Source organism: Pteropus medius, unplaced genomic scaffold (genome assembly GCF_902729225.1).
Source record: "Pteropus medius unplaced genomic scaffold, Ma_sr-lr_union100, whole genome shotgun sequence".
In the NCBI taxonomy this organism is placed as follows: Eukaryota; Metazoa; Chordata; class Mammalia; order Chiroptera; family Pteropodidae; genus Pteropus; species Pteropus medius.
In genome coordinates, this window is record NW_024348533.1 from 193465 (window position 1) to 209313 (window position 15849).

The 15849-nt window shown below is 36.2% G+C and overlaps 1 protein-coding gene across 4 annotated transcripts in view; it reads left to right on the top strand.

Moving 5' to 3' along the window:
* The window catches only part of KIF3A (kinesin family member 3A), a 37743-nt gene extending 25710 nt beyond the window's left edge, over positions 1 to 12033 (top strand). For 3 of the 4 annotated variants that reach the window (XM_039879950.1, XM_039879951.1, XM_039879949.1), the window contains 8 exons: positions 2666 to 2822; positions 3214 to 3394; positions 3586 to 3696; positions 4041 to 4166; positions 5926 to 5979; positions 6332 to 6400; positions 6957 to 7081; positions 9026 to 9833. In XM_039879950.1, coding sequence (XP_039735884.1) covers positions 2666 to 2822; positions 3214 to 3394; positions 3586 to 3696; positions 4041 to 4166; positions 5926 to 5979; positions 6332 to 6400; positions 6957 to 7081; positions 9026 to 9074 — 872 coding nt within the window. In that variant the 3' untranslated portion in view covers positions 9075 to 9833. Of the gene's footprint in view, positions 1 to 2665; positions 2823 to 3213; positions 3395 to 3585; positions 3697 to 4040; positions 4167 to 5925; positions 5980 to 6331; positions 6401 to 6956; positions 7082 to 9025 lie in introns of all 4 variants that reach the window. The other variant, XM_039879948.1, reaches the window with a different exon arrangement.
* The last annotated feature ends 3816 nt before the right edge of the window (positions 12034 to 15849 follow it).

Here is a 15849-nt window from a genome sequence, read left to right on the forward strand (position 1 = left end):
AATAGACAAAAATAAATGTATCACCAGAACCAGATGGCATAATCTTTTTTTCTAAATTCTTAAGGACCCATTAAGCCAAATTTTGGAAATATAAATGATTTCACAGTCAAGCATTTTTTTCCTTTTTTTTTTTTAAAGTGAGGTATCAAATGCCTGGTTTTGTATGCCCATGGGTGCTTTTGTAATGAAAATTAAATTAATTCGATTAACAATTCTCTGAGATTCTTCCCTTTAACTCTACCTTGCCAAAGTTCACCTTCACAGTTTTGGGTAGAGCACATGGCACAGGGCAATTAAAAATATTACTTACTTTCTATTTGTCTTAATTCGTCTATGACATTAACAATTTTTTTAGATTTACTTATCTGAAATCTTGTGCTGAATTCTATTATACAGTATTAGGAGAAGCAGCATTTTTTGTTTGGTTTGGTTATGATCTTTTAAAAAATTAATATAAATGTGACTTTTAGTGATGTCACATTTTTGAGTGCCTGGTTAGGAGAGTTGGCACATGTTTATATTTAGCTAAAATATTATTTGGGGAGAAATATAATGATTTATCAGAGTAATTCTGGCAATAATGTGTTACTGAAATATTAGACTTTTGAAACTGAACCTAGCTATGTATACGTGGTCATGTTTATGAAAATGTTACAAGAGCACAATAATATCTTCGTTGCTACAGCATCAGTTGGAAAATATTACCTGGATGGTTTTGAATAACTACTGCAATTTAGGCATAGTAGTGATTCATCAATAGGCGTATGATTTTGTATTTCTACAGATAAATTCTTTTTATTTCACTGCCTCGTAATGGGTTTGGAGACTATGTTTTTAACTGTTAACAAAATAATTAGAACCCTAGAAGCCTAAAAAATTAACGTATATATGTCGATCAGATCATTTCCTCTATAACGTCAGTATTCATGTCTTCACACATTGTTTTTTTGTTTTTTTTTGTCTTAACATAATTGCCATTTTTTCTTTAAATATTTGTAATTCTGAGGTGAAAAGGAAGTTATAATTTATTACATATGCATACATTTTGTACCTGAACTTATACTTTTCCCCCTCAAATTTCTAAGAAATATTACCAATGGGAAATTCTTTCTAGGAATTCATTTACAATAAGGGTTAGATTACTTTTCTGAATGACCTTATAACAGTGTAATTCAAAACACTCAAGTGGCTGTGTCACAGAGGCCGCAGAATCAGGTCTCCATCCCGACTTGGAAGACTTGGAATGCAATGAATCACACCACACCGAAGCATGGATTTGGATCAGTGCTTTTATTTACTCTTTTATTTAGCTTATTTGTTTTGTGGCTTAAGTTTGCTTTGGACTTATGTTTCTATAGGAATGAGGGCTTAATATATTTTAATCCCTTAGGGTTTTTTAATATAATTTTATTCTAAAGAATTAAAGCCTGTGAATGATTCTCTATCTCATGGTTCCAGAAAGAATGTATTCATTCAGTTCTCTTTCCTTGTTAGCAGGAGAGGTTAGCTTTTGGGTGGAGACATTAACAGTTTGTAAAGTCTTCTGGTTTACACTCTTCTGTGGTCCTTTGGGAAGGAAGTTAATGACAGAAAGCTTTCAGGAGAGTCTCAGACCAGTTCTGCGAAAAGTTTGATCGTTTTTCTGAAAGAAAGTATGTTTCAAAGAAATTGTATTACCAGAAATGAATGATCTTTGACTCAGTTTCATAACCAGTTTAATCTGCTAGTTTTTATTTTCTTTTTGATTTTTCATTTTAATCTCATGATTTTTAGATTCATTCAGGAAACTTTAATACTATATATAACAATTTAATACTTTTATTTATGCTATTTGTATGTAAAACACTCTACTAGACATTATAATAAAAATAATTGCAAGCTGTATTTCCAGCTTTATTATTTTGTAGCATTTCTACTTATATTTGACATTTGTCATGTTTTACCTGACTTAGGGAGATTTAAGGTTCTGCGTCTGACATAATAATGTTCTTTTAGTTTTTCATTTAAGATACCTCATGACAGCTCAGCAACTGTAAAATGTCTGGTTAATTACTATGTAACTGTACTATGTAACAATTAGTATAGATTTTTTTCCTTTAAAAGTATACTATGAAATAAAATATTTTCAAGTAATTTTATTAAAAATTTTATAAACATTCTGAAGATACAAAAAGACTACTTTGAGTCCTGCCTGATAATTTTATCTGTTCATTTTATACCTATATGTGACTTTTACTTATTAATTTAATAAATTTAGGGAGGTGTTTTGAGAAGCTACTTGATTTTTGTACCTGGTTATCAGAAAAAAGTAACTAACCATATTGCTTTTTTGATCATATATGTTATTTGGGAACACATAGATTTTTGCTTTTTTAATTTATTTGGCTTTCCTGTTAATCTCTTTTTCTTTCTTTTTCCCCCCTGCTCATCTGTTTTGCTTCTCTTTCACTTACTTTTGTCGTTAGTTATCACTGCACAATTGGACAACAGTTTGAATTTAGCAATTAGTTAAAACGTTCTTCTGGGAACATTCATTTGATTTCCTTAAAATGTTGATATTTGATTTTATATTATTGAGGAATATATCTTATAAAGATGAAGAGAATTTGTACAAGTCTGAAATGTTGGCTCTAAAGTGATTGCTGCAATTAAATGACTCAAATAGGTAAAAAGAAAGTTTCCCCAGATAAGATGGTTGAAATGCAAGCAAAAATTGATGAGGAGAGAAAAGCACTTGAAACAAAGCTCGACATGGAAGAAGAAGAAAGAAACAAGGCTAGAGCTGAATTAGAGAAACGAGAAAAAGATCTTCTTAAAGCCCAGTGAGTATCACTGAATTGAGATAGATTCGTGATTTAAATTTCTGGTATTTTTCATAAGATGTATAAGCAAGAAAATTGAATAGTAATTAAAAGCTTGATATTTGTCTCCAGAGTACCTATTTTTGGATAGGTTTCATTGTATATGTCGTATATCTAAAAATTATATCTGTTTTGATTGTTTCTTCTCAATGTGGGAGGAAAAAATATCAGTGAATTCTAATTAGTTATAATTAAATCGTAATACTACCCAGTGCTATAATTTGATAAGGATGTTACATCATTACATTCCTGTTGAAGTTTTGCATCCAAACTCTTGTTAAATTTGGGGAAATCATGTTGGTAGAATAGTAGATAATCGATGGATATAGAGTATTCTCATTTTAATCAACAGACAAGAGCATCAGTCTTTGCTAGAGAAATTATCTGCTCTGGAGAAGAAGGTAATTGTTGGTGGTGTTGATTTGTTGGCGAAAGCTGAGGAACAAGAGAAACTTCTTGAAGAATCTAATATGGAACTGGAAGAAAGGAGGAAGAGAGCTGAGCAACTTCGCAGGGAACTTGAGGAAAAAGAGGTGATGTGATTTTTTGGCCTAAGGTATTTAATTTTTCTAGTGAAAAGCAAAATATCTATACTCTTGATAAAATTTTAAAGCAGATCTATGGGTTGTATTGCAGATAATAGTTGCTAAACATTTATATTATTTGTTAAATAAATTTGTGGTTTAATGAAAATTAGTCTGAAGTTTATCAATTTTTTTCATAGCAAGAACGCTTAGATATTGAAGAAAAATATACCAGTTTGCAAGAGGAAGCGCAGGGAAAGACCAAGAAATTAAAGAAAGTTTGGACTATGCTGATGGCTGCGAAGTCAGAGGTCAGTCTCTTAGAAATTACCTATTAATGTAGTTCTGAATTTTTTAAAAAAGAATTTCTTTGAGTTTGATTAAGAATCCTAAAGAAATCATAATGTGTGTTTACAATTTTAAAGAAAGAAAATCGTTTCCTTTATATGCAATTTTTAGTTTTAGCTATTAAATGAAATGGTTTATTTCTAGCCTTAACCCGTGACATGGACTAGACAGGGATAGCGTCTCTCTGCCCATTGCTTTTGTGAAAGAACTGGGCGAGCTCATCCTAGACCCGTGCCCTGGGTCGGATTCAGCTCTTTTGTACTTAAAATCTTGTTGGTTCTTAGTATTCTCTTTGCTTTTCCTGTAGATGGCTGATCTCCAACAAGAACATCAGAGGGAGATCGAAGGCCTACTAGAGAACATTCGACAGCTTAGCAGGGAGCTTCGGCTTCAGATGCTTATTATCGATAACTTTATACCTCAGGATTATCAGGTAAGAGAGAAGTCTTCTGACCTAGATATTAGGTCACTGAGTTGGGCTTAAGGAATAAGGAAATATAGTTTGTCATTTCATTGGTGGTTAGTATTTACATTTCAGTTGATGATAAATTTTTTTTGAACTAACACCAGCACATTTCACTTCATCTGTTAACTTTTCTTAATATGTAATTCTCTGTTTGAGTACCTCAGTATCTAAAGAATTTCTCAGCCCTTTGGAAGAATCCAGATTCATATACAATCAGCCCTTGAATAGTGTCATTTCATTATAATGTTGATGAAAAATATATTGATTCCCGGCCAGGGCCACTGTCTGTGTGGGGTTGGCATATTGCCCCATGTCTGCGTGGTTTGTCTTCAGCTTCCTCCCACATCCCAAAGATGTGCACGTGAGGTAACTGTCGTGTCTGCATTGTCCCAGTCTGAGTTTACGTGTGTGTGCGTGTGTGCCTGTGATGCCCCCGGCGATGGAAGATTTTCCTCTTTAAGGTGGGTACCTGCTTTGCATCCTGAGCTGCTGGGATAGGTTCCAGCCACCCGTGAATATTTTTCTCTGAATTGGCATAAACAGGTTGGAAAATAATTATCTTACTTGTCTTTACTAATCTTAAGTGTATGTGTAGCTCACATTTACTTCAGTGTTTAATATTAGAAGTGTTTTAGGTCTTTATTTAGAAGTTTGGTGATGTTTTCGTGACCAGACATATGCCATAGAAGCTTAACTTTTGCTTATATCAATTAACCTATGGTAAAACTGGTTTCATTATATGTTGTTTCGCTTAAAGTCGCAGTTTCCAAGAACCTATTGATGACGTTAAGTGAGGACTTACTGTTATTGCAATTAGAATCAAGGTATAGGTCCTGTTTATTCATTCAGTGTTCTTTATTCTATAAATAGAATAAGCAGAACTCCTGTGCTATCTTTTTCTCCCTGATTATGGATGCTAATTCTGTGTGTGTGTGTGTGTGTGTGTGTGTGTGTCTGTGGTAAAATATATATAACAGAAATTGACCATTTTAACTACCTTTAAGAGTACAGTTCAGTGACACTAAATGTATTCACAATGTCGTACAACCATCACCGTTATCCATCTCCAGGTGGATGCTAATTCTTACTATTAGTGTAATTTAAAAATCTCAGCCTCTATTTATTTTTTACTCAAAATTTTTATCTTTCTAGTACATTTTAGTAAACTTTAACATACTGATTTTTTTTTAGAAATTTATTTTAAATCTGTATATAGCTTTAAGAGATTTGTCTGAAAATAAGCCGTAGTATTTTTTTCCTTTGGACCTCAGGTGCACATCATTAATCTTTGGTTCTTGGTACTCTCCTCTTATTGGTCCTTGGATAGCCTGCTTTGATTTAGTTAGTTATTTTGTAGTAAACTCATTACCCCAAACAAAAGCTAGGACGCGACAGTAATCTGCTTCCAATCAAATGGCTCCTTCTCCCTTTTTCTATCCCTTTGCCTCTTCCAGCTCAAGGTAACCATCATCTTGAATCCCACGTTCTTCATTTCCTTGCTTTTTATTTTTATATGGTTTAATTGCATCTATATACATTTCTTAAAAGCATGTATTTTTAAATTTATAAAAAGCGTATCATGTAGTACATAATGATACACTTTTTATAAATTTAAAAATATATGCTTTTCTCCTTAATATATTAAGATTTTAGTTCCATGAATATTTTTCAATCTTTTAAATGTTTTTAAAGATAAAAAGTAGACTGTCTTTGACTCTTTTGAAAGGAAATGATTGAAAACTACGTCCATTGGAATGAAGACATAGGAGAATGGCAGCTGGTAGGTATTGCCTTTATCCTTTCATGAAATACTTGCAGAGTACTTCCTGCAGACTATGAATTTTGCTGGCTTTCATGGGGAGAAAGGTGGTCCAGAGGATGAATCAGATGAGAATCCGGTAGGGTGGATAAGCTGTTTTTTCTAATGACTGTATTATAACACACAATATTAGGTAGAAATGGTGTAGGTCAGGGCTACGTAGGACTGAATGAGCTCTGGGTCCCCTTCTGTTCCAGCATTCAAATCATGTTTTATGAGTGTAACATCAGTATATCTCATAGCAATTTGTTTATTCACAGTATTAATTGCTAATCATGACAATTGTTTTCTGCTTCTTTTTTCCTTTTTTGAGAAATGTGTTGCCTACACAGGAAATAACATGAGGAAGCAGACTCCAGTTCCTGATAAAAAAGAGAAAGATGTAAGAGTGCTTTTTTTCCCCAAAAAAAGTACAGTTGTTACTTTATAGGAATGTGGGTCACGGTGTTATCAACATGATAGCTATTAATCAGCTCTGCTGAAAAGTTGGCTTATCTTTTGGTAATAGAGGCTCTAGGACGGGGTGGTTATTGGGACTGTTCTGCTCACCTCAGTCATAATGCAGGTTTATTTCTACCACAAGAGTTGCTCAGAGTCATCTTTGAAGCCACTCTTCACAGCCTTTCTGAGTCATGGGGATATGGTTAGAGACTAGAGTGTCGTTTTCAAAGCTAGCCTTTTTAAAGCTGTTAGAAATAACAGCTTTAGAGAGAACAGCAGCAGTTCCTTTTCACTACTAAGGAATTTATACTTTGTTGTGCTTCTTCACCAACTTTGGTGAGTGCATTTGAGATAAATGGCATTAGCAGAAGATACCTTGAGACATTTACGTGGTCTACTGTGTTTTTTTTCCTAGGCGTTTATTCAATATTGTACATCTTTTCCCAAACCCGATTTCAGTTCTCCTCAGAGTGTCTGGCACTTGTTTCCTTTTCCAGCCCTTTGAAGCGGACCTTTCCCATGTGTATCTTGCCTATACTGAGGAGAGCCTCCGGCAGTCCTTGATGAAGTTAGAGCGGCCACGGGCCTCAAAGGGAAAAGCAAGGCCAAAGACGGGGAGAAGGTAAGGACTGTCTTTGAATCCCGTGAAGTAAAGGCAACGAGATATGCTAACTAGACACAGGTAAAGGAAATTTATCAGCGTTCTAATGTAGTTATGACTTGAGCGAATAAAACCTTGCTAAGGGATTTAGGTCTTCTAACTTCTTTAGCCTTCCTGAGTAATGGAATCTATTTTTAATGTATTTTGTTCTTTCCGAATGTCTAAGTCACCTACTGTCTTAATTCCTTGATTCTTACACTAATTTTTCTAGTGAAATGCTAATAAATTTGCTTGGTTAGACTCCCAAGGTATTGTATTCAGCTGATTCATTTTTCTGTCTTAAACATTATCACAAGAACCTCGATTTCCTCAGTCAGGAGTTAAAACTTCTCTGGCCATCTTCCCCTCTCCTTTGGGTGCTAAGTGGTCTGTATGTGTCATAATGTAAACCTAGGGAAGCCAGGATCTGAGAGCCTTGAGCTGGAGCTTATTTCTTCTTTTCCTGCCCTACATCAAGTACTGCTTTGCTTACTTAAACTGAACGTAAGACTTTGGGGCTCCTGAAATGAGAGGAAATAACAAACATATTTTTTTCCCTGCTTCGAGTACGTAGACTTTCGAGTTATATGTAGGGTGAAGTTGTATGATTTTATTATTTTTGTGTTACATAATCTCATAGGCATAACCTAACATTTATAAATTTGAACAGTTGAACTCAGGGAGAAGGAATCAGTAGCATATTAAAAGTGCACAGATTTTTACATTCTTTAGCATTTATGTTAAATGTTAAAAGCCAGAGGTTAAAAACTATATTCCAGCAGAAGCCATGCATAATGAATGTAATATTAATGAAAAAGCATAGCAGTTCAAAGAAACACAAATCCCTCTAGATGTTTCGCTTTTCCACTTCTAATAGAGCTATTTTCCTCTTAACTCTGAAGTTAATAAGAAAAATAACAATACAAGTATGATGATAAATGGTAAGACAGTTGGCCTCAGTGTAGGCAAAAAATTAGCAGTGGTGGGGACTGGGGCAAAAGGAGAGCAGTCTGTCTGAGGTGAGTGGCTGCTACCCGTCTCCTAGTAGAGGTTTTGGGAATAGAGAGCCCCTTGTTTCTGAACCTTCTTGTTTCAAAGGAGAAACCAGAAGTTGAATTATTTACATGAGATCTCTCAGTTTTTAGTCACTTTTGAAAACTGTGTGGACCTAAAACAAACAAACAATTTGAGAAGGTATTTAGATACAGTTTTCAGAATGCTTGTTTAAAAATATATACCTTAAAAAAGAACTGCAACAAAAATACATGTGAGCCAACATTAGATCAGCCAAATCCAGTGTCTCTGTGCACCAGAATTAGCGTGTTGTGTTATGAAAATAATAGATGGCCATAAACATAGATGAATATACACAATAAGTGGTTTATTGATATTACATTACATGATTGTGTCCAGTGTGATGTTCCTCATTAGAAATGATAGTTCATTGTGCTAAGCAAAATTGCAATAAACATGGTACATTAATGTGGCATTTCCATCAGTCTCTGCACATACATCTGTGCAGTGTTACCTCAGGTGATTTTCATGGAATAAACCTGCACTGTTAGCATACTCTGGAAGAGACTGGCCGGGAGCGGGGGGAGGTGGTGTTCAGTCTAGCAAGCATGCAGCCCTCTTGGCCTGACCACGCTGTCTAGTCCAGATTTGGAAATTGGCACCTACTTAGTCGCTCACCACCCCGGGTGGGAGGTGGAGTGCCATGCTCTTCTTGTACCTGTGCTAGGTGACCTTCCCTAGCCTGAAAAAAGTGGGCATGGATTGATTTCCTCACGTAGTCACACATGTCCAACCATGGCCTGTCTCGAAACTATGGCTGCTGCCCTGTATTATCCACTATGTAGTGTAAAGTGTTTGCATTTCAGTCTTTTAGGAAAGCATTTATGTTTTCTTTTTTTCTTCTCCAAACAGAAAGCGTTCTGCAAAGCCCGAAACTGTGATTGACTCTTTACTTCAGTAAGTGTTACAGACTGAAAATCTCAATAAAAATTAGTGACAGTCTCATGCCTGGACAAAATTTTTAATTAAAACGCTGAAGACTTCTGTGTAATTTCAAATAATGGAAGTTATAAATCATGGAGTAAGACTGGAATAATTTGTCTAATAACTTTTAGTCTATATATGTTAAGTTAATATAACATTAAAATTGCACAACTGGTAATTGTTCCAATTGTCGTATTACTCTGCAATTTATACTCTATAGGGAAATTGGGGGAGCAGCTCATACTGTAAAGAGTTGCAGTTTAAATGTATACATAAATCTGCTAGTAATTTACTCAACTACTGTATATTTAGATAACTGAATATTCAAAATAGAAAAAAATGTCCTGTTTTGCGCACACAGTAGCAGTTCTAATTGTCTTGTGTTAGGCTGTTATATATGAATGTATGGGCTACAAAACTAAGAAATGATTCAATCCTAATACCCTGTCTAAATATGTTCTAATTTTTATATTGTCACTCATTGCATTTTAAATAGTAGATGACTGATCTTATTGATTTGTAGAAAATTTATAATTTGACAGTCTTTAGAAGTATACATGTTTAACAAACAAAAGTTGAAAATATGTTTCATCTGGTCCTCTCGACTTTTTTGTCACTTTGAGTTCAAGTTGAATATACCTTTTTGTTCTGGTTTCATGTTCTCCTGAAGCATTGAATTTGTGCCTAAATATAAAGGAGTCACAGATACAGAAAATTAAGAAGCTAAACACTGGTCACTCATCTTGCCCTTATGTGTCTTATTTTTGAAGTGTGATTAATGGATGCTTTCCTTTGAGTTCTAAATTTTGATGGAAATTGCTCTGTAACTCCCAACTGAGAAAGGTCTCCATTTTCTAAAGAAAATAACCAAAGCAAGAAAAATATCTTTTAATCCTTTGCCTTTAAAATACTTTTTGTTTTTCTTTATATTTTATTAAATGAAAATATTATTGCCTGAATTTCTTCCATTGACAAATCCAGTTAGCTATATTCCTCTAAAAATAGAAATTACTTTTATAGTAAAATAAGTTGAAATAGAACTGTGTTTTCTTTTGTTGGCTGCTTACAAATTTTTTATTTTTTTGAACATTATGCTACACCTACACCACTTAATATATCTTTTTATGAATTTTAAAATTATATAATCAGCCATGAAACACATTGGTTGCAAGTGTTGAGACTTCATAAATTAGTATTTATTAAGTTAACATTATTTTAAGAAGTTTGGTTAAAGTAGTTTATAATTACAAAGCTGTACAGAGTGGGGTGAGTGAAGGTGATGCACTTGTAAGGTGATAGTAAAAATGTGTCCACAGACTGAAAGTGCATTCCAGAGGTGGGCATGAAGCATCCTGTGTGTGGTGCGTATTTTCTAGGTAATAAGAATTGTGTTTAACGGGCAGCATTTTCTTTGTAACGTGTAAGATAGTTAGAAGTTTATAACTTACTCCATGGGGCATTGTTTACATACTGTGAAGACTTGAGGTGAATTTGTGTCTTGTAAAAGTTTTGTGTGAGCAGAATGTCTTGGCAATTTTGATGCACATTTAACTCTGTTCTACTCTAGAGAAATCCTAATTTTACCAGGAGAAAGAAAAGATGAATACTTCTTTGAAAAGTCCACATTTCTAGCCTTTAACTATCCAGTTAATAAGAAAGGAATAACTTTTGCATTAAACTCTAAAACATTGTAGAAAATTTAAGCCAGTATGTTATGTTTTCTTTTCTATTCCATTTCACTGCAATTATGAAAAGCAACCTATAAAAAGTCAAAGTGCTGAAAATTTTAAAAAATAGTCTGCTTTAACAATTTTTTTTAAGCATTTATGATACAACTGATTATACCAGATGGACAATAAATATTCATTTTATGAAATACCAAAATTAGATATTTGAGGCAGACCTGAGTAATCCATATGAAAACATGGACAATGACTTTAGAGCTATTTACTTAGCTCCAGTCCAAAGACACATTTACTGTGTCTTTGTGCACAAATGAAATATTTTGTAACTTCAGTCTTAATTTCATAAAAGGGGAGCGATGAACAGACTTGCCCATTATATGAAATCAGCAGATTTAAAATAGGTTTTTGAATAGGTATTTTCTTTTTAATTTAAAATAGTAATATTTATTAAAAGGAGTCTTGGTAGAGGTTGTTTGTGGTATATTCTTTAATAAACCTTGTAATTGTATATACTAATAATTAGGATATTAAAACAATAGTATTCCCATTTTTGTTTAGATTGTTATAAAGTATAAAATTAATCAGAGGAGGGGAGAGTCTGCATCTCTGTGTTTATCCTGCAAATAGAATCCATTCGACAAGCTGTGTCATCTACTTTCTAGGAAAAAGAGCCCTTTTTTGTAGTAAGAAATTCAAGGTTACTTTGGAGTTGGCAGATGGTACCGCTTTATTTGTAACATGTTTTTTAAATTATGATTATGGTCGTGGGGTTGTTTTTTTGTTTTGTTTTATTTCCTTTTAGTCATTTTAAAAATGTCTTTCCCCTTAACTCTTATCTGAAGGAAAGTCCCTCTCTTTCCTACAGGACTGTGAATTAAGGAATGGGTGGAGTTTACATTTAAGCACGCCAGTGTCTGCGCGATTTCTTAATGTATACATTTGTTTTCCTTTTTAGTTATTCTTTGTTCTTAAAATGCTAGAAGAAAACATAGGTCTTCCTAGTGCCTTCGAGCTTATACTGTAGTCTGACTGATTTAAATCATTAATAACTTCAAAAGTATTACTACACTACTGTATACTGGCCAGAATTACAAATTGTACAGTGAGTTTGTTGCATTAATTTCAAAAGCCACACTTCCATCGTATTTTATGTATAAATTGTATTTGTTCAAGTTGTACATATTGATATTGTATATATATACGTGCAGCATGGGTTAATAAGAAATAAAAGTGTTTACCTAATGCTATTAATAGTGGTCTGTTTCTTTACAGAACTCTTTTTGTGTTTGCATCCATCCTGTTATTAATAGGCAGGCCCTTTGTGCTTGGCATCTGGGTTTCGCTTGGTTAAGGTAGGCCTGTGTAATTTCACACCCAGAAACCACCGTAAGACAGTAACAGGAGATGTTTTCGAACGTGCTTCTTCTCATTGATAAACTTTATTTTCACCAAAAATGTTTCTACCCAGTTTTGTTACCCTTTTCTCACTGGGTGATTGAGAACAGAAACTTGAAATGTGCATGTGGAATATATCTCGCCAAAAAGTAAAAGGAGACATTTCCGAGTGGTAACCGTGTGATCTTTCAGAACATTTTAATGAGCTTAAAATATCTCTAAAGCAATAATATTGCTTGGATTATTGTTCATCCTGGGTTCTTTTGACAAACATTTAGTGGTTTCCAGGCAGAGCGCTAGGAGGCCTTAAGAAATTCAGAGATCATTGAGAAGTTTTGATTTTTGTAGGCAAATTTCAAAGGACTTAAATGTGCTTTCTGCGTAGGAGAGGAGACTCCTCTGGCCGTTTTAGGCTTGCTCTCCCTTCCCAACTGCTAGCTTATGTAATAAACTCCTACACGTGTGTAGGCTGTGAAGATAAATGAAAGGCCTGCCATTGGCATAAGCAAGATAGTAAATAGCGCCGCCTTCGCAGCCCTCTGCCCTCCTCCTTGTGCCCTCCTCCCGGGTTGAGTTTTGGAGGTATGATACTTTCATCAAGCAACCTGGTCCATCCCATCTTTTCCTGAAGACTCTCCAGAAATCTCTTTCAAAACCCAAGGACAAACAAACAACCCACTGTCAGCCTAAGGGACCACAGTTAGCCTGTGCCTAGGGGAGCAGTTAACACAGCTCTGAAAGCCACAACTTAAAGGAGCTGGAGGAGCCTTCTAAATACATTTGTTATAACATTATCTGAATGTCTCATTCTTAAGCCGTTTCATTTGCAAAGCAAATCAGATATTCAGTCCTCCTTCGGAAGTTGAACAAATGTGTGGGAAAATGATTATGAAGAGGCTACTTCAAAAAGAACCTGTTTCCTCTCAGCATTTATCTTGGGCTTCCTGTGACCCAATCTTCAAGCTACTTTTATCAACATTATCAGAACATCACTTTGTCTTACCCAAACGCGTTTATGGCTCTAAAGAATATGACAGATCAGACATCCTTCCACACCTGCTCCCCTCCCCCACCCCTTTTTTAGAGGGCTGGGGAAATTTTAGTTTTTAATCAAAGGCTTTATTTCTCCAATTGTACAAAGGAATTCAACTGGGACTTTACAACTGAATACGGTCTTTCTCAGAGTTGATACCAATCTTAGCAAGAGGATATTGCCTAACCCAACCCAAAAGTACCAGAGTCATCACAGAAATACTATGATGACATGGATTTCTATTCCAACATGAGTTATGGTACTTGGTCATCAGGTGTCTTCTGGATTTACCGTGTGCCTACCCCGTGCTGAACAGGTCCTTAAAGCTCACAGCTTTCCCCAAGGAGGAGAGGTGGCCCTGTAAATGGAGAATGACAGCGTGGCCCTTTGAAGGCTGTAGTGAAGAGGGTGAATGGTGAGCTGCCTGGCACAGCATTCTTCCTTAGCAGCTAACATCGTGCCTAGCTCAGTCTATCTGACTGAAAGGGCAGAAAAGTCTCAGGGGAAGAGCTGATGAGGCATTAAAGCCGTCCAACACGTGGGGAAAGGCGTTCCAGGTGGAAGGAGCATCACGAGTCTGGATGCCATGTGCTTTGGTGTTATGTTTGAAGTAGAACAAAGGGCTGGGGAGAGCTGAGCCTGCAAAGGAAAGGAATAGGCCAGTATCCTACTGTGAATTTCTGTGAGCTGTGGGAAGCCACACAAGGATTTTAGGTGGGTCACTCACATCGTTTGTGTTTTAGAGACACTGCTGCTGAAAAGATTGTGAAGAATTGGAAAAGAGGGTGCTGGGAGGGCAGATGATATACAGCTGTGCCCGAGGCTGAACTGGCCACAAGCTAAAGCCGCAAACCTCCCTCCCTCTTCAAGTGGCTCTCTTGCACTCAGGACTGGGACCTTGACTGATGGAATACATGTCTTCTCTTCACTCACATTACCTAGCAGGTTGCCAGGTGTGTAGTCAGCACACAAAACATACTCATGTTGGGTTTAACACTGGCTATTGGAAACAAGAAAGGAACAGACCACTCAGAGATACAGTCGAACTAGGAAGAAGTTGACAGGAAGGATGGATTAGAAGAGAAACATTTCAGAAAGCTGAAGTGAGAAAGTCTGAGAGCTTAGGGCAAAGACGGGTTCAGGAAATTCTTGGCAGGGCAGCTGACGCAGCTCCACCTGGGAATGGAACTTGAACTTGAGCTGACAAATGCAACCAAGAACTCAACCCTAAGACTGGAGAAAGTGCTCACCTTGCCCTCTGTGGAAGCTGGTAGGAACTGAGAAGCCAGCCTTGCATGCCGATAGGCCAGGCGTGTCTTGCTCCGTGAGAAAGCTGTGCATTGCAGTCTGCCCTAAAATCCCCCATTCTCAGATGATTTGGTCACCTTGAGAGGCCAATGGAGATGACATGTGGAGCATGGTGGGAAAAGACAGGGCAGGGTTACTGGCATGGACACGCCAATAGCAGCAAGAGAGTCCCTGAGGCGTTTTTATCAGAGGCCAGCATTCCTAACCGTGGCCCAAGGACGTTTCAATAAAAGCCGTAGATTTGAGTGAAGCGTTTTTTCCTTTCATTTGTTTATTCAATAAGTATTTATTACCTACTAATGTCAGGTAGAAGTGTACTATATTCATAGGTAGAAGGTGGAGGTAGCTGACAGCAGGGAGGGAGGGGTTTGGTCTTTTCTGTCCAGTGTCACCCATTTCATGCACAGGTAGGCATGGGCTGTGGCTGTCTCCTAAATAAATGTGCTTAAGTGACAAACATCTCAACTTTCACTTAATTCTGAACTTTTTTCACTCATTCTTTTTATGTGTGTCTTCCTTAATTCGTGCTCACTTACTCCCATTGTAAACTCAAGGGCTTATTCTTGGGTGTTTCTGTCCAGAGCCCAACATCACTTGTCTGGAAGTCAATGGAAGTGTTAGCTGCCTCTTAACCATTGAAACTTACCTTGTGACAGACCTGCCTGGAGCCTGCGTATGTCTTACCTATGGCCCATTCTAAATATTTCTTCCCGACAGCCTTTCTTTTACCATCCTGGCCTCATACACAAACTATAACCCACAACTCATATCCTGTGGCAGACTACAGCTCACATTAGCCATTGAATGCAAATGAGTCTCAAAGAAGAAAGGAAATTAAAATTTTCAGTGTGGCCTTAGAAGCCTCCATGACTCTCTTAGTTACTTGTTGCCCTTGGCATGCTGGTATTTTATGTGGGCAGGGTGAAACTGGCTGTGGTCAGGGTGAGACTTTAAGCTTTTGATTTGTTCCCTTATTTTGAAAGGGTTAAAAAGATATTACATGTTTTGGTATAATTTTAGTACTAGTATTAATTTTTGTCGCATATGTGTAAGCGAGGATGAAAAGGATGCTCATTCACTGTTACTAGATCCATATTCTTGCAGAGCACGTCTTCAAAAGTCAGGTTTCAATGACTTGACACTCATTTTTTTCCCTTTAATTTTTTTTAAGTAACAGCTTTATTGAGTGACAACTCACATACTATAAAATTCATCCCTTTAAAGCGTACAGTTTAGTGATTTTTAGTATAGTCACAGAGCTGTGCAAACATCAGCACCACCTAACATCAGAACACTTTGTCACTACCTCCTCCTGCATCCCCCAGCGCCTA